General features: G+C 40.8%; 1 protein-coding gene across 1 annotated transcript; it reads left to right on the top strand.

The window, feature by feature from the left end:
- Window positions 1-258: 258 nt before the first annotated feature.
- LOC104935945 (neuronal acetylcholine receptor subunit alpha-3-like) lies at window positions 259-15,585 on the top strand. Its single transcript, XM_010751861.3, has 7 exons — window positions 259-534; window positions 11,432-11,571; window positions 11,663-11,707; window positions 11,788-11,897; window positions 12,137-12,344; window positions 12,616-13,632; window positions 14,438-15,585. The coding sequence occupies exons 1-7, from the start codon at window positions 477-479 to the stop codon at window positions 14,561-14,563; spliced, it is 1,704 nt and encodes a 567-aa protein (XP_010750163.2). The 5' UTR covers window positions 259-476; the 3' UTR covers window positions 14,564-15,585.
- The last annotated feature ends 7,606 nt before the right edge of the window (window positions 15,586-23,191 follow it).

Raw genomic sequence — 23,191 nt, 5'->3', positions numbered from 1 at the left:
GATGATAAATGCTGCCAAATTTATCATTTTAATAGATAGATAGATAGATAGATAGATAGATAGATAGATAGATAGATAGATAGATAGATAGATAGATAGATAGATAGATCAAATTAAAACATAACCAGAGAAAACTTCTTATTCTTAAAGAAAATAATGACTTTTTAAGAATGGCATCACTCCAAACTTATCACCTGTGAGTCACTGTGAGTCAGGACGCTTGGTTTGGCCCTTGGGTGAGTGGGTGAGTGGGTGGGGGTGTGGGACGCAGGGACGGAGGAAGGCGGGACGTGCAGAAGTTGTTCACGTTGGCAGAGCGCACCGCGAGTCCAACGTCTCCACGCTCGGGAGCGCAAAGGAAAATGTTTTTCTAATTTCACGCCTTCACAGACGCCTACAGTGGGTTATTGACAAGACTTCAATCGTCAGCGTTAATCCTTTATTCGCAGAAAGCATCTCCAGGCTCCGATGTTTCAATGCATTTCTCCGGGAATCTGACAAACATCCTCCTGCTGGTGCTCCTCGCAGCGCAAGGTAAGACGCAGCCGTGCTGGACTCGCAAAAAGTGACTCGTTACTTTAGGATCACCTTATTTAGGACTGGCGTAAATGGCTTGCCTTGTTCATTACACTGGCTCTAAGTTTTCTGTTGTCACTCCCAACTTCAGTTGCCTCCCCTGTGCGCGTCTGTGTGAGTAAAAAAAATAATAATCCAGCGACTAAACGCTGACATGGTTTCAAACGGAACTTGAGCATGATGATGACACATTTAACCACGTTTTACTTTCATCTGGCAGTTTGTGCGCTTATTTAACAGCCAGCCTGAATTATACTGTGATTAAAAGCTCAGTGGCTGATTTTAAAAGTGAAGCTGTGCGTCCTTTTTGCTGCTCCATGCTTTTCCCAGGATTATAATCCCACCTGCCTGTGGATTATAATATCCTGTTTTTCTCTAGAAACGCACAGAGCCACTAATGCTGCATGCATACATCCAGACAAGACATTTTAACATGCATGCAAGGTGTAGGTTTCTTTAGAGATGATGATCTGTGATCGTGACATGTCGCATCATAGCTGATACCTCAGCCCCTGGAGCTACTGTGAAGCAGCCATGCGTGCGCAAAACGAGCCAACACATTTATGACATACAGTACGGTTCTCCAGCAGCAGCAGCTCAATACTGAGTTCGTGGGCTGCCTCCACCCACAGAGGTCAGAGGTCAGGTAGAGGACAGATGCTGTAGAAAGTCTTGCTTTAAGGTTTACCTGCAGGCGGATGTTAACCAGTGGTACTTGGAATTGATGCTACAGTAAAACAAATGAAGTTATCAGAAAAAGTTTTGTTTAATGTGTGCAGTTTGTGACTTTAAATCAAAGCTGGATCATTTTGAGAGGTTGTCTCTATATCACTTTCTTCCTTGTTTTCAAAAATCTCCTCTAAACATCTTTTCTATCATCCTTCATCTTCAGTTCACGTCTCCTGTGTGGTTTATAACAGCACATTCTGAATCGGGGTCCTTGAACGGCTCCCAGACAGAAACAAAGATAAATGCTTAGTGCTGCGTTAAGACGTAAGCGAATGGTTATTTTAGTCCTGTACTCGCATTCCTTATTCACATCCACAAAGAGTACACAGATGCAGGTTTCTTGGGAGAGTGTCTTACCGAAGGGAGCACCAAGCATAATGGATATGCATCTTTGTGGAGGATAAAATAACTTGCTTTAAAGTGGTAACGTGCATGCCATCATGTCTTTTTCTGTGGATTAGAATCAACATCATAAATTGAAGATACTCTGCCAAATGAAAGGGGATAAAACAGCATTTAGCAACAATTTCATCTTTCTTGACCCTTTTTGTTGTCATCATTTAGCTTCCAATCATAAGTTTTTGTTTTTTAAAGATACTTATGAGGATTTTTGAACTTTTATCAGACAGTAGCAGTTAGTGACAGGATGGTGGATGGTGGGGAGAGAGAGGAGGGATGAAATGTAACAAGGGGTCACAGGTCATAGTTGGCCCTGCCCTGGGCTGCTGCAGAAAGGACTGAGCTTTTGTACATGGGATGCACATCCTACCTACTGAGCTCACTGGTGCACTAATCATTAGGTAATAGGAAGTAAAAGTAGGTGTTTTAGTAAGCTGTGTCCTTCTACTATTTCTAAACAAAATCAATAAGCCAACAAGTCAAAGTTAACCTCACCAAATCATATGATTTCCAGTGAAGTCAAAAGCTGAGCTAGTCAGCCTACTACCTACCAGCATTACTATCTCATTTAAATAGTTGTGCTGAAATTCTGAGGTGTCTTTTTATTAAATTGATGGCCAAGGCTGGCTTTCTCATCCTGAAAACCAGACTGAAGGATTCTGTCTATAGGTTAAATGACTGCTATGTTAAACATTTTGTTATTTTTTTATACTCTAAAGCCCTGAGAGAGCAGCAGTGAGGTTGTCCCAGATGTTGTCCCTCCCATGGGAGCAGCGCTAAGTGCCTTCGTACTGTCACGCTCCAGACGTCATGTAAAGACTCTGGCTTCACACATCCTGTAACCTGATGCAGACTCGTGAGCTGACATGAAGGGATGTGCCTCTGCCTTACTCCTCCTCCCTCTGTCATTCTCTTTAGCTGGAGAGAGAGATTTGCTACAGCTGACCACTTTGTCGCTTTGCCCTTGAACTGGGTGAATTTCAAAAGGAAACAGGACAAGTCTGCTGTGAAGGGAAGACTGTCAATCCACTTACAGCAGAACAGATTTTTCTGAAGTGAGAGGAAAATCTGTGTGCTCGCTCGTTGGAGGTGGTTTAAAAACCACCAGGAAAACGAGTGGATTTTACCACACTCTGTTCTCCACCTATCCTTCCTTCAATCCCTCAATGGCTGGTTGGGCTTTATGATTCTGTATAAGGCCTGTGTATGCAGATAAGTGCCTGGAAAAACACACATTGACACACAAATATGCACACACACACTCCCAGTGGGGGACTGATTAGTGGGCTGCAGAAGGTATTGTCTCCTGCCATCCAGGATTGGGTGATTTGTCCCCATTACAGAGAAAACGCTGATCCTGCAGACGAAAATAAAATCTGGTTGGAGTAGCTTTGAGGTAACAAGTAAGAGATATGAAAGAACATGGGGATTGGGGTTAGTTGGAGTTGCAACATTCAAAATAAAGTAACAGCCTGTGTGATAGATTGCAGTTCACCTCAGTGTATTTCAGGAGCGTGCAGATTAAATTGATGGAAATTGCATGATGCATTTTGCCTGCAGCATCTCCAGCAGGAATATCAGAGAGAGACGTCCAGCCATGCCTGCATTATAATGATCTGATCCGCATTATGTTTCAGGCATGACCATTTATCTCATTTTACTGTGCGTTTTAATAGGCTGCAGCTGTGTGTCGAGGATCTGCCTTTTTTTGAACAACTTCTGCCCAGGAGAGCAGGAAGTGCACGCTGCTAATTATTCAAAAACACACGGATGTCTTGAATCAAAGGTGGAGGAATAAAAAGCAACAATCAAACATTCTTTCTACCATCAGCATGTAGCTCCTGTAGTCTGCTTGTATGAAGTCGTCTGCTCGCATCGCAGCACCATCAAGCTCCTCTGCCAGACTTAAACAATCTTCTGAGTTTGGAACTAAAGAACCGCTCTCTGGTTTCTCTCCCAGAAGCAATATAGCTGCAGAGTGTATGTATGTGTTACTCTGCGTGTGGCTTAAGGACTGTGTGGTGGCTTCAGGATCCTCTTAACACGATTGTCGCGTGATTATTGCAACTGAACCCACCCCCATCCTGTCCCACGCACACATGCAGTCTAACCACCACAGGCAGAGAGGCCTTTTTCTACCCACCACCCCCTCCTCCCTATGGATTGGCTTAAACCGTCATACTCCCTTCCAACTACCACACACACACACACACACTTTCACTCTCTTTTTCACACACACATATAAAGACATCCTCCCCCAGACATCCCTGCTGCCTGTTTCCTCTGGGACATCCTGGTGTTCAGTGCTGGCGTTGAACTGAGTCAGGATGAAGGAGAGGAGGTGAGAAAGAAGGAGTTAGAGCTATACATGAGGTGGAGCAAGACAAGAAATGCCTCAGATGGAGGCCAGGAATATTTGAGCATTTTGCCTTCACATCTATGTTCTACCAACAATGTCTGTCAAGCAGATAACATAGAGTGCAGATGATTGCAGGCTGCAGCCTTCACATGCCACAGCATTATTTATTGCTGTATTTCCTTCTCACATAAGTCATATCTTCCTTATTAGCAGTAGCGAAGTGTGCTTGGTGTCTTAGTGTTTAAACTTTGATGGTTAACAGACAGGGATTAAACCCCCTTCTCATAAGTTTATGATACAACATCCATGTCACTTGTAGTTTCTTAAGTGTAAGTCTTGCATTTCAAGTCTCTTTCCATTCTACAGTGATCTGGATCGAGTTTGATCATGGTCTTGGTACTTTGATTGTCTGCGGTCATTCTTTGTTTGTTTGAACTTGATGTGAAACTCGATCACCAGGTTAGGCTTCAACATGTCAAGCCAAGTCAACTTTATTGTCAACACTGTACATGACATACAGGGAATTGAAATTCAGTTTCCCTTATATTCCCAGTGCAAAACAAGCAATAAACATGAAATATAAAATATATACAAAGAGATATAAAAAGTATGGCAAGTCTCTGTTATCTCTGTCACCTTCCAGGTTTAAACAAACTTCTTTAACCATGATGGTGATGAATGATTTCAGTTTGCTACAAAACTTGTTTCAGTGTCATTGCTTCCTCCTCAGAATGAATCAGTACAGTGTGGCACATACATGAACCCGTGTCTTTGTCATGAAAAACAGCTGACTTTCTTTAAGAATTTCCTTCCTACTGATGGATCCTGAGAATAAAACATAACTTTCCAGCATGCCTTAGGTCAGAGTCTTCCCTATTTGGTACGACTCTGCTGTTGGTCATCTTTATTTACAGCCATCCTGTTGGTGTTGAAGAGAGAAGCTCCCGCTGCCTCGATTCTCTCACTCTGCCTTGAACAATAACTACTGCTATTAAGTAATTTGATCTCCTGTATCCATTATCTCACTACTTTTCCACTGCTCAGAGCTTCAGGCTGTAGGTGAGGGTCTGGCTGAAGATGAACTTGTTAACCTTATTACAACTTGATCACTTTGGCGGCTGCTCATCTTTCCCGAATGGGTCAGAAAGCTACTTTTTTAGTTCTTTCTGGCTCCTTCCGAATTGAAACACATTTCTCTATGTGAGCAGCCTATAGCAGCAGCCCCTTACACACCAGGAGGAACATGTCACCTAAAAGAGCATAGAAAGCCGTGAAAGCTTTGAAATGAACATTTTGACACGACACAGTTGGAAAAGCACAGGCGTGAATAATGAAACACTCACTGTCACACTGTCGCAGCTTAATGAGCCACTTGAATAGATCAGAGCCATGGTTAAGGATACTGGTTACACCTGCTATGATTTCGAAATGTCTGCTGTGAAAAAAAAAAGCCTCTTGTGTTGAGTGTAAGAATTAGATAATAGCTTGAAATGAGGTGGAAGCACAGAGCTTTTAAAAGCCTTTTCTCAACAGTTATTCAGTCATTGCTGCTACCATGTGCGATCAACAGGCCTCCTCCGGCCTCACCGCAGGAGAGATAACTCCACAATAATACTGATTAGTCAATTACCTGCAGCTGCAACTGCAGAGCTGTGAAATGGTGTGAGGCCGACACGGCTTCCAAACCGTGTTTCTGAGCGTAAGACCAGAGTGCTGCAGCAGCATACAGCAGTAGGCACCTCCATAAATGTGACGACATGAAGCTGTTTTTAGGATTAAAAATATATGTCAATCCCAGCTATTAAAGGTCATAATCAGTCACATGAAAGCACATTGTCGGATCCGTCATTAAACTCTTCAGTCGAATGAGTTTTATCACCTTTAAAAGCACTCAGCTGAAGTGCTGTCCCTATATTTCCCTCCAACGTACCTGTTTGCATGGCTGTCTGCTTACCTCATTCATCACGGCCGAGGATAAATTGACTGGATGAGTTTAAATGACACAAACGGTGTTTGTTGTCCTTGTTCTAGCTCATTACTTTTTTAGAGAAATTTCATAGGGACTGTTGATGTGTTGACTCCGATCTTGAGTTACAGAGGGATAAACGTTCCTTCGCTGACTGTGGTGTGACACACACAGCAACATCAGAGTAAATGTGAGGGAAGTGTTACATTTAGTATAATCTACATTTTGTATAATCTTTTTTTTTTGTCCAGATTGTCTCTATGTAATATTAGGTAATTGTAGACTTGTACATTTTTGCCATAACTCGGCTGAGACATATGTGAATTATGTGTTGATGTTGCGTAGGATTAAAGGCACCACCTGCAAAAGTTTTGTTCAAGTTTTTAATGTAAAAATATTATTGGAAAAGGTTTCTTAAATATCTTCACATTTGAAAAAATGACCCATCTTTCTATATCTCATAACATATGCCGAGAATCTGACCTCAGACCTCCCACATCTTCTCAAATAGAAGCATGGAGGCAAGGAACTGTTTAATTTCATGCATCAGTGAAAAAAAAAAATCATATGCTATTCAGATTGAGTCATATATAGGAACATGTGCATACACAAAGGAACAAACAGTTACATGTATGTACAGTACATAGACGAGCCTTCATACATGAAGACACACATAGGTTAAAACGTGCACCATATGCATAATGGGGATGGTCACAGCACATGCAGTAATCACTGCGCTTCCCCTTGTGCGTCATTCAACATGTCACAGTCAGGCCATCACAAACCCTGGAGAGCTCTCTCCAGCCTGTTCTTTCTGTCACTTTTCTCCCCCTATCTTGTCTCCCTGCCATTTCTCTCCATCTCTTTGTAGTTCTCCTCCATGCACTCACACATACTGTCAGCAGTGTATTATTGGAAGGTAATTAGTTCCTTCAGTGTCCACCACTCCGCTCCCAGGCTCATCCTGTTAAGCACATGCCTGATCAAAGAGCCTCCCACAGGCCACGGGTCTATCTGCAGCTTTTAGGCTCCTGTATCCACAAGAGACAGAAGCAGACTCACTGCTTGGTTTTGCTAATTCTAAATCAATGTCGCTATTTAAGGGTGAAATGCATGACTGAGGAACAAAGCCTCATCACTTTGTTAGTGCACCACAAAGACGAAAGGAAAGAGCACATGCCTAGGAAAATTAAACTTGACTGTCACGCTAATGTCATGTAATTTTCATCATCAGAGGCGAAGACAGCTCTGTCTGCAGCGATTATTTGTTTCATGGCTTCCGACAAGAGAATTGATAAGAGACACGTTTGGTCAAAAATGACTTTTGGAGCCAATGTTGACGTTTCTAATGGTACATTTTTAGCCATGTTAGCAGCGGCTCCAGGGATTGCAATGTTAGTTTACCACTTTGACTGAGATGATGATGATTTCATAAATGTCTGCCTCAGGATGAATTGTGATTGGTCATCTCTTAACTTTAGTATCATCATGAGGTCAGAATTTTAACTTGAAAAATTAAAGACAAAATTTAGTGCTAATTAAATGTGTGAGCATGTTATCAAACTAAGATAATGAACATTATGCAAACATTTTCCCTGCAAAACTTCAGCATGTTATAATGCTGATGTAAAAGTACTGCAATGACACTTGGTTGTAGACTATATAATATGCACTTTAGTACAACCTGTTAGTCTTTGCTATTAAGTAAACTTCTTCTGAGTGTAATATATCAAATCTTTATGAACCTGTTGAAAAATATAATTCCCCAGCTGGATCAATTGGAACTTAACTTACTTTAGCTTTGTAAAAGCGTGCATTTCCCTAAAGGAAGATAGATCTTTATAAATCGTCCTTAATTGTAGTGTAAATTTAGTTTTATCACTCACTCTCTGTTACTTTAATTCAAACTCATAAATTCTCTTGTGCCACACAAATTAAGTCCTCACATTAAATACTGCAGAATCATCTGGTTAGGTGAAAGGGCAAAGGTTATAATTAACTTCCTTTAAATTAAATCTACTGAAGATCTTCAGTGGCAGAACAAAGAAGGGAATTAAGAGAGTGACTGTGCCAACAGAGAGAAAAAAAAAAATATTGGCTTCATTTTTTTTTCTGTCACAGAGAACAAAAGGTCCAATTAATTGACAGATTATAATTGCCCTGGTTTCCCCTCGCCCAATTAGAGGTTTAAACGAGGTTCTGGCAGTACAGCGAATCAGGGAGCAGCGGGCAGTTTTCAAGGCAGGTACCAAGAGCTGAAATTACACAAGCGCCTCAGGAGAGAAGCTTTTTCATTAAGCTTTAAGACTCAACTCGTCTCTGCTAGTGACCTCAGAAAACTTCTTGAGAGTCACTATAGTACAATGCAACTTCTTACCCAGAGTGTTAGAACAAGATCTGACAGGTTTTAATTTATTTTTAGTTAGTTTTCTTCTCAGGATAATTCTGCCTGTTGGCATGTGACTTTGTGGGAATAATCATAATCATGATTTTCATTTACCTCAGTGGTTTATACCTCCACTGGTCTGCACTGTGCAGAGTGAACTTGAAATTCATCATCATAAATTTAAGCGAGGGAGTGATAAAGATTTAAACTCAATTGCATCTGTAATATTGGGATACATAGTCGCTGCAACGTTCTGTTCATGGTTTTACTTTGACCTTTATGTAGGACTAAATATTGTCTCGAGTGTGTGTTTGTTGTTGTGTGTCATTGTTTTATGCGCACCAGATGTTGTGATTATGTAAGTGTTTTTCAGTTTTTAGCTTGGTAAGTCCCTGAGCTGTGTTTGTCCCCTGTGAGGGGAAAAAACATTACAAAAATTAAAATTGTTTTTAAAACCTATAAAATGTAACTCTTAAGGTTTAAAAGTGTGTTCACTGGGTTTCTTTGTTATCATTGTTAGACTCTAATGTGCTTTGTATTCAGATAGACCCTAAAATAAACTAACATGAGGCGAACTACAATTACATCATTATTTCCCCGGCCCTGGAAAGTATGTCAGCATGAGGAAATGAACAATATGAAGTCTAGACCAGATAGACTGTAATCTGAGATGTCTGCAAGATATTCATCTACGTATACTCCCAACGGCAATAAATAGACTTTATGACTTTACTGTATGGACAGTGAATATGAAATATTTCTTTCAGCATAGGTTCTTCAAAAAAAAGGAGGCTTTATTAAAGTACCGTCCCTACTGAAAATCTATTTTTATTTAAGGTATATGAATCTGTTATACTGTCTTACGGGATCAGAGGACATGCACAGTGCATTGGTGATACTAAAGTTGAGTACATGTCAGAAATAAGACCCGCTCATATGGTCAGTTATGTTGCTGATTTCCACTTATTTTCTACAAAAACAACAACAACCACCGTCTACTGAACTAATCTGTAATAGCCTGCAACGATCCGTTTATATTTCTAATTCATATTTTCAGGTGTTTTTTTTTTTTTTGCCACTAATGTGTGTTAGATAGCTCACTTTTAACTCCATTACAAATTTTAGAGTACAAATGTAGCTTGTATGTACGTAACCTTTACAGTATTTCAGTGTTAAGGCAACAAATACAAATAGTTATGAAATCTTTGAGGATGTTGATGAAGAATAAAAAAACAAACAAATTTAAAGTAAGGTTGTGAACCGGTTTTTACATCTCTCTGGTCTGCAGAGAGTTCACTGACAGAAAGTGTTCAATTGAAGGATCATATTTTATTTAGCCGTTGTCAAGGAAACAAACCTTTTTAGTGAATGTGGCTATTTGTGTGTATATGGGTTGTGACCCATTTGCCCTTTTGGTGAAGCACATTCTCCTCTATCTCTGGTTCACAAGGCTTAGTAAGTGCAAGTTTGATAGTTTGGGACTGCGATGAATAATGTGTGCCTCACTTCTTGGACTGAAGCTATAATGGGAACGGTTGGCCCCTTTTGCAAGAATCTTTTTCTTATTATTTGCCTCAATGTGTCTGAACAAAATGAATCAGTCAGTTAAAAGTCCAAGGATGTTCAATGGGACTGACTGACAATGGTGACAACGCTTTGTTTAGTTTCCCAGAAAAAAGGTCAACAGAGAAAAGAGGCTGCTCATTGGAATAAAACCAAAAAAAGAGGATGAAGATATGGAAGACGTTGAAAGATGAAAGATGTTTTTTATGTCTGTGTTGTTATATGGTAGAGGATATGGAGCTCTTTGACGCCGTTGGCGCAGCATTTGTGAGGTTGTGCTGGTGGTGTAAGTGTGTGCTGTCCCAAGTGAGGCAATATTTTCTGCTTGGACAGGCGTAGATCGCTGTGCCATCCTAGGCACCAGTGTTACTCGTGGCAGTTTTCCACAATATGACCTTCAGGCCAGCTTCACACAAAGCCAGCACACTAAGCCTGCTCACACACACACTTCTTCAGACACACTCTGGCCAACAGCACACTGTTTTATTTTTTTTTTCGCTTAAAGAATCTTGTGTTTGAAGATTTCCTAAAAGCTTGCAGGCAAATCAGCTATAGAAATGCCTCTCAAAACACACTTCGATCTCTCTGCGTTCAGCGTTGACTCCATCTAAAGCAAAGAGACATTGATTAAACAGTTCGAGGTCAATTCAACTAAATCAAACAAACATATTTTCCGTTTTCCCTCTTGCCCCCTGTGGAATCTGACGTAGATTTTATTTGTCCGGGATATTGACTACGCATCTCAAGTACATGGCAATTTGTGGTAATTAAAGTAAACAAACCACTGCAAACAAAATTACATTCACCTTCATTGTATCAGAGAGGTGACGGATGCAAATATCTCAGGAAATAAATTTAAACTGTCTGCATGGATAGATGGATACCTCTAGAAATAAGAGTAAATATGATTTTTGTGATTGTGAATCCATTAACAGCGGTGGAGTTGTGTGTGTGTGTGTGTTGCTTATTCTCTCTGTTGTTGCTACAAAGTGAAACAAGGAAATGTTGAAGCTGTTCAGAAGGCAGTGTGGACTCAATGTGATCGTTTCTGTCATACACAATCAGCAAACATAACAATCACTGTATCTTTGGAAGATTTTCATTTGAGACCTAAATGTTAAGTCATTTTTACTGGCTAACCTTTTCATAATATGGAAGTCATGGCAAATTTACTTGCATTCTTCAAAGGCTCCATGACATTAATCCACATTTAACACAGTAAATGCAAAATGACAACTCCCACCTTTTAACTATCAGTGAACACTACAGACAAAAATTGAAAAACATGAACACAATAACTACTAATAACTACTCCTTTTGTAGATTAAAAAACAAAAATGTGTATTTGTTATTGTGAAACATTCACAATAAATATGAACCACAACACTAAAAACCTTGGGTATCTTTGAAAGGGGATTAAAATGTCCTTCTTCTCTTCTTCTCTTCTTCATAGGCTGTTTTTCATCAAAGGGGGAGGACAGATTATTTCGGAGGTTGTTCAGGAGGTACAACCAGTTCATCCGACCTGTGGAGAATGTATCTGATCCAGTTACAGTGGAGTTTGAAGTCTCCATATCTCAACTGGTTAAAGTGGTAAGAGTAGAAAGGGAGCAACTAAATTTGTCAAAGCAGAAATGTCATCAATTTTCTCTTGCTGACTAATGTTTCCTTTCTATGCGTACAGGATGAGGTGAATCAGATTATGGAAACCAATCTGTGGCTGAGACATGTGAGTGATGATTGACGTGATGTTTTTATGTCATATTATTTGTACTCAGTGAGTTATGCAAAGTTGTGTCTGTCTTTTAGGTCTGGAACGACTACAAACTGAAATGGGCCCCTGTTGACTATGATGGGATTGAGTTCATACGAGTTCCGTCTAATAAAATTTGGAGGCCAGACATTGTTTTGTATAACAAGTAAGTTTTAGTACACAAATGCTAGTATTAATAGAAGATGATATATATTATAGCTACCCATTAAACAACTTTATTAAGTCATTTGTTAGTACCATGATGTGGTCCTTGTCAGTCTGAATGCAGAGTTAGCCCTCAAGCTGCTACATGCTAATAAAGCTCTCCATCCTCTGACCTTTTGAGTTAATTGTTGCTTTGAAGTGAAATGACATTTACATCTCCTTGGAAATCCTCTCTCACAGTGCTGTAGGTGACTTCCTGGTAGAAGACAAGACCAAAGCTCTGCTGAAGTTTGATGGAACCATCACCTGGGTTCCTCCGGCTATTTTCAAATCCTCCTGCCCCATGGACATCACCTATTTTCCCTTTGACTACCAGAACTGCTCCATGAAATTTGGCTCCTGGACCTACGACAAAGCCAAGATTGACTTGGTGCTTATTGGCTCAAAGGTTAGTGGGAGATCCTGGCTCTCTAGTTGCTGTGAAATTTTATTCCTCATGTTTATGACAATATTTTTGTGAGAACTTTGAAATTGTAGAGATATTGGGAGGAGCATTTAATTAGCTAAATACTCTTTTTATGTGCTCACATCCCAAAAAATGGCCCAAAGTTTGATTAAATCTCTTACTTGTCAGAAAACAACTTCTGAACATTTGAACTATTGACTTGTTTTCATATGTTTTTCTAACATATGAAATAACTTCCATTCATGTTAATCAGGTGAACCTGAAAGACTTTTGGGAAAGTGGAGAATGGGAGATCATTGACGCACCAGGATACAAGCATGACATCAAGTACAACTGCTGCGAGGAGATCTACCCGGACATCACCTACTCCTTCTACATCCGCCGCCTTCCTCTCTTTTACACCATCAACCTCATCATCCCATGCCTTCTCATCTCTTTCCTCACGGTGCTGGTCTTCTACCTCCCATCTGACTGCGGCGAGAAGGTCACTTTGTGTATCTCCGTCCTCCTCTCCCTCACTGTGTTCCTGCTGGTCATCACAGAGACCATCCCTTCGACGTCGCTCGTCATCCCTCTGATTGGCGAGTACCTCCTCTTCACCATGATTTTTGTCACGCTCAGCATCGTCATCACTGTCTTTGTGCTCAATGTCCACTACCGCACCCCAATGACTCACACTATGCCAGAGTGGGTGAGGGCTGTGTTCCTCGGGGTGCTGCCCAGGGTGATGCTGATGAGGAGGCCTATTGACCAGGGCTGCTCCTCCCCTGCAAGTATTACCGGAGGGTTGGGTGGTGGAGGAGGAGGGAGCAGCGGAGGAAACAAAAAGAGAAAAAGTAGCATTGGAAGTGGCTCAGGGAGTGTAAGTGTTGGCGGTATAACTGGGGGTGTAGCGTGTCCACCACTGGATGGTGGTGCAGGAGGAGGAGGAGGAGGAGGGGCCACCTCAACTGGTGGCTCCATGAACTGTGTGGAGTACGGCGAGATGAACCGTGACATGAACCGGGATATGAACAGAAGGTTCCCCTACAGAGGCAAGGAGGTACCGACTCCTGTGCCTCCCCCAATGGTGCCACCCCAACCTCCCCAGGCACCCCAGACACAGGGGCCCCAGGAGTCAGAGCTACGCAAGCTGCCGAGGCCCCTGAATGCCCCTTCGCCTGTCAACGCTGTTGTTGCCTTCTCCGTGGTGTCACCTGAGATCAAGCAGGCCATAGAGAGTGTGAAGTACATCGCAGAGAACATGAGGACTCGCAACAAAGCCAAAGAGGTACGAAGACAAGCTTGAGTTTTCTGTGGTGTGAAGCTGAAATGATCAGATTACTCTAACTGGTGGTTTGACTGACTGTACAGTATGGTGCTTTGTGGGGTTAATTAAAGATGATCAGAACAAAATGAAGGTCAGGATTTTCACCCAGTTGCATTAACACATTTTGCCTACCAGAGCATCTTAACCCTAAAATAAATGGTTGACCTTTTGGCAACACACATATAAAGATAAACACACAACAACAAAGCTACTGTATACTCTATGTGTGCACTCTGTGTGTGTTATCTCTCCTCGTGTAGTAAAGGGTGTAGAAGCCGTTTACACAGGGCTATAAAGAGAGTGTAAAGCTGCTTGTTTGTTGCAGATGGAAGGCTTTGCACACGCCTCCTGCACACTCCTGGATGGCCCTGATACATTTGTTGCTTCAGCTTCATCTTTTCTTAGCAAAGCTGGGCTCTTTCTTTGATGCATGCAGAATAGGCATACTGCCTCCACTATAGGCACATAATGGCATTACGGTCAGTGCAGCCATGATCCTATTGTCCACACCTGACTGATCAAGGAATCGTACTATATATATATATACACACACACACACACAGGCACACTGTTCAAACTACTCCACATAGCCAGATGTGTGGTAAAAACACGGGTGTTTCTCTCAGCCTGTCATAAACTCACACAAACACACACACACACACACCTTATAGCCACAGAGCTCTAGCCTTGACACACTGAGCACAGTGATTTTTTTTTTGTGGTTATATATATATATACACCACCTAAAGTCTCTTCTTTTCCTCAGGTGGAGGATGACTGGAAATATGTCGCCATGGTCATCGACAGGATCTTCCTGTGGGTTTTTGTGACAGTGTGTGTTCTGGGGACATTGGGACTCTTCCTCCAGCCACTCATCAGCTTCTTTAAATGAGACACTTTATCCTGATCTCTCTTTTTTTGTCTACTTTTGTCCGTATCTGTAACCGGCTTGAATTACTTTGGGAAGTATTCCTCCTGCAGCTCTTTCACATCAAACGCTGGGCTGTCTTCTTTCTCCTTTGCTGCCTCTTTGTCTCTCCTCTTTCTGTCTCATGCTCGTCTCTGGGAGTCCATCATCAGCCATCACTTCTAGCCCTCGGCAATCTGTTTCCTCACATGACTTGCCCTGATTTCCCCATTTCTCCTTTGCCTTGCCCTATCAATGTGCATGCAATCCAGTCTCACATCTGCTTCCCTTTCCATTTCTCCTCTCCTGTGCCATGTTTTGACCTGCCACTGCCTACTGTACAGCCCGTATCTCTTCACAGTAATCTTCTGGCTCCCATTGTGTCCACGCTTCTCTGCATTTCTATTATGTGTGTTTTACTGCAGTCAGTGTTGTTGTACAGTCTTATACAATGTTTAATGATGTCAGGTAATGAATTAAGTAATTATTATTATAATTACTGTAGAAAAGCCTCTTAAGGAACAAATCACTGAGAAAGAAGAACATGAATATCTTTGTGTGTTTTACACTTTGTTATTGTAAACCAGTGCAAGAAAGACAATACACTTTTAAGAGAGCTTCATCTATAATTTCTAAGATGGAGAAATATTCTTATACTGTAAGAATATTTTCTGACAGCTGGTAAAGATATCTATGACGTTGTGATGTCTTTTGTTGGGTTGACACTTTTTCTTTTATATCTTTTTTTTAATTGTCTATCTATTTTGTGTACATACGTTTGTAAAATGGTGAGTTCTGCATGGAGAAGGACACTGTCGATGGCTGCACAAACACACTGTGTTCTCCACACAATGAGTATAATCATGCATTAAACATCTTCACTACACACAACTTCACACCAAACCTACAATGTAGAGAAACACTCTTAATTGCACAGTGTAGATTAAACTTGTAAAAAGACTTAAAAAGGCCAAACTGTCTCACGTTATTTCTAATAATAAAGAAGGTCTTGGACTCAAACTCTGTGTGGTGTTTGTAACTTCTTCCTGTACACTACCTCTTACTGCTATTGACAGTGGTCGTATGAATGGATGTGGATATAGAAAATAAAACTTTTATATTAATGTCTATAACGTGTGGGAGGAAAACACTCAGAGGAACATTTTTCATGTCAAGTGCCAAGCAAAATATTTTATACTGCACAACCTTGGCCTATTATGCTATTACAAAAAGAAGAAGATTGCTGCAGATTTGTCAGTTTGAACGCTTTACAAGAACTGTATGTCCAGTGCCAAAACACTCAGTTAATATAAAAACGGCTCTGCAGAAATTTCTCCCTTGGCAACACGGAACAGTCTGGTCCAATTCATTATTATTTAACCAATGTACTATTAACATTTAGCCAATATTATCAGGGACAATGAATTTATAAGGAACTCGTTTTTTTGTGTAATTATCTACAGCAGTAGTCTGTACAAAGATACACACTGTTTTTTAATAATTAAAGGAGGCCTTTTTACTTCACTCTGACTTTTTTTGTTGAGCTTCTTCTATAGCATTTGGTTTTATTTGCAAAGATAACATTGCTGATTTCTTTCAGCTGTGTAAGTGTTAGTTTTGGTGAACACCACAAGAGCCAAAGATCTGTCAGTGACAGATGGGTGATTCTGATATTTTTTTTCTCATTATATAACAGTGACGATGACTGTTTGGATCTCTATGAAAGACCTGTGTTATTAGGTGATAAACCTGTGACTTGAAAACTCCTCTGAGCAAATGTGTGTGAATGAATATTGCTCAGTCACTCACACACAATACATCTATGAGCAACAATTTCAATTTCAGCACAAACTTCTGCAGCTGGGGCGCACTTGTAGCAGGCAGGTGGTCAATGAATTGGATTGAACTGAAATTAATAACCCAATGAGCCTTTGGTCACTAAAAAGGGGAGACAACAGAGCTGTATATTGAATATTGGGGTAGACAGCAGAGGATCAGAGGACTAGAGAGATGAACACAGGAAAGGAGGAGTGATGCGAGAGAGTGGTAAGGTGACAGAGGTGTTTAGATGTGAGTCAAGCCACATAACTTCTAGCTGCACCACTGGTGACAAAACTACAGATATGAAGAAGAACCTTTTATATACCTCTTTAAATATTTTCAACCCTATATTGTTGAATTTGTTAAATAGCTATTATTCCAGAGACTATAATTGTTTTTAAATAATAATCCCAGCACATTGCTACTTGAGAAAATAGTCAGAACACACACATACTGATGCATGTTGGGTAAAGCAAAAAAAAAAAAAAAAAAAACCTCCAAGAGTTTCAAACTGTATCACCAAAGCAAAAGCACAGCAAAGCATTTTTCTTTAAAGCTCTTTTTCTGACTTATCCCACTTCCCCTCCCTCTATCAAAGGTCACGGGTGAGTCTGAATGTGCCTGTCAGCGCTGACACACACACTGAAAGTCCAGTGCCATGAAGCCACAGCCCTCTCCCCCTCCAGTCAGATTGGAGTCTGACTTTTGCTTTGAATTGGCCCACCCTGTGGCTCCCAACAACCACTCACATTTAATCCTTACTCGAGAGTACTGAATGAGTGTGTGCACTTTTCTGTGTGTGCATGTGTGGAAGATTACACATGTCACCTGAGGAAATGAGTGTGAGAAACAGAGTGAGTGTGAGAGAGAGTAAGATAGTGGCATGTGTGGATGTTTATGTGAGTCCATATGTGCAACCCAGATCTCACTATATTGCGGATTATGGGAAGTCTAGTTTTAAATATGGAGATGCAGCAGCAGCAGCAGCAGCAGCAGCCGTACAACAGCCACACTTGCATCCCATCAGTTTCAGTCTGCTGCCTGACAGGGTCACATCAACACAGAATGAAGAGATCAGCCAGAGTACCAGCTACTCCAGCTATATTTGGACAGTATTTGTGTGATGCATGCATATTTACCAAACTGCCTCAATTTATTCAGTTGCCTTTCAGACTCTTAATAGGAAATAAAATTGTAAACAAGTCTGACAATGTTGCTACTTCAACACTGCGCTCTTTCAGATTCTGATTCACACTTAAGCTCTCATTCTTCCCAAACAAACACATTTCTCTGATGTCACTGAAGAAATATTTCGAGAAAGACACACAAACCGACTGCTTAGTGAAAGCAGCAGCTACTTTAATCTGAATTTGTAATGCTGTGAGTTTGATATTTTAAAGCTGTGGATCTTCAATGATTGGACTGGCAGACGGAGCAAAGCAGAGCACAGCAAAGCTCTGGATGCTAAATTGAGGGATAATACATTATTAAGCCAGCCACATGGATGAATATTTTACATGATTCTTCACTGTTGACACTAACTATCAGCATCCGGCTCCTAAAGAGCAAGACTCCAGAATGACGGACTTGTGTTTTGTGTATGAAATAAAGTACTTTTTCCTCCTTCCACCCTTGTGTCCTTCTCCCTCCTTCCTTCTGTCGCCTCTCAGTATTTCTAACAGTTTTGAGGGCCCTACACTAAGAAGCAAGGCTGCTATGAGAGGACATCTGCAGTGGACCACAAGAGCATGCTGGGAAAAGTTAAGCTGGGGTTGGAGGGTGAGATAGGGGCATATTGCAGAGGGGTGGATGGTGAGTTAGGGTAGTCTCTTGTGTCGTCAGGAGCAGAACTATATGTGCCCAAGGCCAGTCGACCGTGGATAAGTAAAAGAGACTCTACTCTAAATAATTCATTCCAATGGGAGCCTTCTAAACACACACACACACACACACACAAACACACACACACACACACACACACACACACACACACACACACACACACACACACACATGCAGGGTCCTCTCATACACGGTTGCTTCTTGAAGTAGAGTACTGCACACACACTCTCACACATGCTCACAGAAGAAGAACAGACTTCTAATTTTACTCTCTGATGAATATTTATGAATGGATGAAGAAACATTGTCTTACAATTAAGAAAGATCATTTTGGTTGAGCTTCTTGATACTTTTTTCTTTTTACATTGGAGAGGAAACATCACAGACATGTATGTTCACTTTCAGGGAAATACATACTGTAAGAGAAAATACACATTTCTCTGTTGGATGTTATTTTCTTGTACTATTTCTCGTCATCTTCACATGTACTGTTTGAACAGGAGAAGTGGGTGGCATGATCTTTTTCTTTTTTTATAGTCTTTCCTTAAATCTGATCATAAAAAATAATAATAAAGGAAGCATTGCCATCTCTCCGAAAAACTGCATGATATTTATCCTGTGATGAGGTATTGTGCTGTTTTCTAAAAAAGTGGGAGCTGTATGAAGAAAAGCAACTTAGACCTTTTTATGCCTCCTACTATAGCAGGAGGCATAAAAACACTCATGCAGAGCTGGAGCGCTGGTGTTTGTAAGTAGATGGACTACCTGCTGAGAGCTGAGGCAATTAAAAAAAAAACAAGCAGCCAAGCTCGATTTAAAACACTCATATAAGTCAAAATATTTGACACAGAGGAGGAAAAATAGATGGAGAAAAAGAGAAAGAAGAAAGACAGGATGGAAGGACAAAACACTAGTGTAGCATAAAGACAGGTGACAGGTAGTCTGCCTAGGTCCAAAGGTTAAAAAACACTGGCCAGCACATCTAAAGCTCATTTGTGCTATACTGTATCTTGTTTGTTTGATTACCCGTCAAGAAACAAAAGTGTAAAATTGTAACTTTGCTGTGTTTGCTGGGAGGAAAGTCTGCACTTTGGACAGCAGCAGCAGCAGAGATCAGCCCTGCTGGTGCTGTTTCAGCACCTCAGACAGCAGCTGGAACAAAACAGAGAAGAATTCCTGAAATCTTTAATCACCCGTGAGTGCTATGACACAACTTTTACTGCCCATCAGCTTGTACGTTCGGATTATAAAAGAAGCAGGGAGTCAGTCGAAGGGTTGGTACAGCACAATAAGAAAGAAAAACATGAAAGGCTCCATTTAACCATCTGTTAAATCACTAGAGAAACATTTAAAACACCAACCTGCATTTATGGATATAGAAACAAAACTAGGGTTGACAGAAAACCAGTTATTTCATTGCCCTTTTCTGAAATTCGACTGATATTTGCTGTTTCTTTTGCTGTTAATGTGGAGCAAATTACAATTTGGTGTCGTTCACTTTCCATTTGCTCTGAGCATTGTATGTCAGGAACCAGGGTGAGGATGTAAATACAATGCAAAGTCTTCCTCAAGACTTTTCTGATGCCATCGCTGAGACACACTGCATATGTGGGTGTGTGACAGAAGGTGGCTCATTATCTATCTGTCTAGTCCAGAGGCAATTGAAGCTTGCACAACATTTCTCTGACTCTAGATGAGAAATGGAGACTGATTTCTCTTGAGACAGCAAGCACTGTGAACTCCTCACGGGCAACGACACACAGAGACAAAATACACACCCAGCCGTCATCTCTGCTGACACCCCGGGGTGCAAAGCCCTGAGGATTAACTACATCACTAGAGCACACATACATACATACATACATGCCCCCATGCAGCTATACATAACTCTGTACACACACACATATACACAGTGTATGCAGGCCAATAAAAGCAAACAGACAAAAATATGCAAATACAGATTTACATACATTCATTATACACAAAACAGGTGGACAGTCACAATTTTGCATCCATGCACATGCACAAACACAAACACAGAGACACACATGCATATATGCACAAATACAGATGAGACACACACACACACACACACACAAAGCACAGCTGACTCACAGCTGATGAAAACATCTTTGGTGTGCCAGAGTTCATTCCCTCGCTCCCAACTGGATCTAGACTGACAGACACACACCCACCCACCCACACACACTCCACACCACACACATGTTTACTTTTGTTTTGGGGACATTACATAGATTTACTCTAACCACTATTTGCCTAATAACTAATCCTAACCAAAAACTGTGGTTGTCTGGTCTGTGGTTTGTAAATTTTTAAATGGGATGATGGCCCATTGGGAAGGTTAAGGGGAGGTTTGGGGTCCCTAACCCTCATTAGACTGGTGGTGTATTTTCAGCAGCACAGGTGAATGATCATGAAATATTACAGGAATGTTTCAGCCTGCAGTGTGTTGTCATGAAGGTGATACTACTGTGTGGAGTCTATAGGTTATAATATAGTATAGAACCGAGTATTTTTAATATATAGTTTCCTGGGCAGCGACATGGATTTATCAGTACACAGCATACTTAGACTACTGATATTTTAGAGCCATGGTCAGGGCCATAGATTCTAACTTGCACAGACTCCAGTCATATGAAGGACCATTTAGTCAGACAAACTGGAATAAGTTTTGTATTTTCAGTTCAGGCACCACATAATATAAAGTGACATATTTAAAAAAAAAAATGCTATTATGACAGGATTTTACAGCCTTGCTTTTGTTACGAGGCTACACTTCTGGTGATCCACCGACCTCCATTGCTATTCCAAGAAACTTATATTTGCACATTTTCTGGCCTTTGTTTTGATTACATTTTTGTTCCAAAACATCTTGAATCAAAGGGTCAAGTGGAACCTGTATTGTTACATGCAAATCATTATTATTTTACATTGCCGTTGCACATGATTATTGCTCCCTAGTTAGTCCGTTATCTCAAGGAGACAGAATTGTAACACTGTCTGGTAGGCTTGAGTTTCAAACAATTAGTCACCTTTTCTACGTATCACGTCAGTCACACGAGAACAAAAGGAAAATCAGTGAGGGACGTCTAGATTAAAGTATCATGTTAGAGGTCAATAAATATTTTGTGTGCGTCTGGCTGCTGAATGAGCAAAGCTCAGACTGCTTCTAACTTTCCACAGCAGCGGCTGACGAACTCGAACTTTGACCCAGATAAACTGGGCCCATACTGCAGCCACTTTCTGCTAATCCCTCACTGTTTTCAATCTTTCCATCTATTTTGCTCCACATTTCTTTGGTACTTTATGATGTTTAAAATATCAAAAGAACTGAAGTCTTGCATTAATGTTGAGTGAGGATCTTTGCATCAGATCACTTAAAACAACTTTGACTGATTTTAAAAGCTCATTTGGCTGCCATGGATGCACCAAAGCTTACAAGGTTATCAGGTTTTTCCTTAAAGTGCTGGTGGTAGCATTAGTGGGTTAATAGTCTTAGCATGGAGTAAGTGTGTTTGAGATCACTGACTTTGTGTTTCCTCTTGAATCTTTTGTGGGGTTTGAGTCCCATTGCAGTCTTTATCAGCAGTTCCTTTAAAAACCTTGAAATAACAAAAAGATTAAGATTAAACCTGCAGGCCTTAGGAGACATGGCTTATTCAATATTTATTAAATATTTCTGCACAGAGCCAAATTATGCAGGCTTTAATTATAAGCTCAACAACAACTGAGAAAACAAAAACAAAGTCTAACATTTGGTAAACACACACACCCACACAGACAGAGACACACACACAGATGCAGATTCTGCCTTCACTTCTCACTCTCACACTTTCTCTATCACACATACACACACACATTAACACTGCAGCTGCCCACAGTCTTCTGGGGTGGGACCGGCAGGTTTCCAGCCCGCGAGAATTTATGTTTCCGAATGATTAGAGGCGAGGCGGACGGGACGATCTCAGAGGCAGCAGCTGCCTGCCCCGTGGCTCTAAGTGGAGCAGAAAATCAGGATAATTTTATTGTGATAATCAGCCTCCCGTTATCCCTGTCACTTCAAGTCATGGAGGAGGAGCAATGGAAACACAAGGAGGAGGAAGAGTGTGACAGAAAAAGAGAGGGGGGAGAGGAAGGAATAAAAATACAAACGAGAAGATGTGTGCTTCATGCCTGGTTAGCTGCAGAATATATGCATGTGCGTGTGTGAGTGTGTGGTGAAGTCTTGTGTGGTGAAGTCTTGTGTGTCTTTAGGTTGTGTGTTCCATATATCATACAGTACTTGTGAGAATCTACATTCATGCCCAAATGTGTCATTTCACCCAAATCACAAAATCTAGCCTTGCAGACGCTGCACCTTTGCTTGTTATGATGTCAATGGCAAAGATTTCTGCCTGGATTTTATTTTTGTGGTGCTCAATTTAAAACTGTAATTTGAAAACACTGCAACACCATGTATTTCCAGAAATAATGCCCCAGTTATTTGGGTAGTCCACAGATTTTGCTGTCAACAGTTTTAACAGAATCTGGAAATAGAAAGTGCCAATGAAAACTTGAACACTGAAGACATGTAGAGAGAGCCGGAAATTGCTTCTGTTCAGAAAAGAGATCTTTGCACCTTCACTGTGTTTTTGTGAGGTCCAACTTTCAGAGATGGATTCTCAAAACATCCACACATAAAACGGTAACTTAACTGTTCATGGTGTGATACTACTCTTCTTCTTTTTTATTGCACATTAATCAAAAACGCTGTAACACTGTAAATGTAAAATTGTTTCCAACTGTTGTCTCTTGGCCGGATTAAATTAGATTTAAGCCATTAAAGCAACAAGCACAAAAACAGCTGACAAAAAACAGCAACAGAAGACAAAATGATAAAATAAGCGAGGCAAGCAACACATGCATAATACAAACAATCATTAAGAAAAC

Source organism: Larimichthys crocea, chromosome I (assembly GCF_000972845.2).
Source record: "Larimichthys crocea isolate SSNF chromosome I, L_crocea_2.0, whole genome shotgun sequence".
Taxonomy (NCBI): Eukaryota; Metazoa; Chordata; class Actinopteri; family Sciaenidae; genus Larimichthys; species Larimichthys crocea.
Note: the sequence above shows the minus strand (reverse complement) of the source record. Positions and strands in the feature narration are given on the sequence as shown.

Coding starts and splice junctions, on each gene's coding strand:
- LOC104935945 (XM_010751861.3), top strand. CDS start 477: ATGCATTTCTCCGGGAATCTGACAAACATCCTCCTGCTGGTGCTCCTC. Junction 11,572..11,662: donor TATCTCAACTGGTTAAAGTG/GTAAGAGTAGAA, acceptor CTATGCGTACAG/GATGAGGTGAATCAGATTAT. Junction 11,898..12,136: donor GACATTGTTTTGTATAACAA/GTAAGTTTTAGT, acceptor CCTCTCTCACAG/TGCTGTAGGTGACTTCCTGG.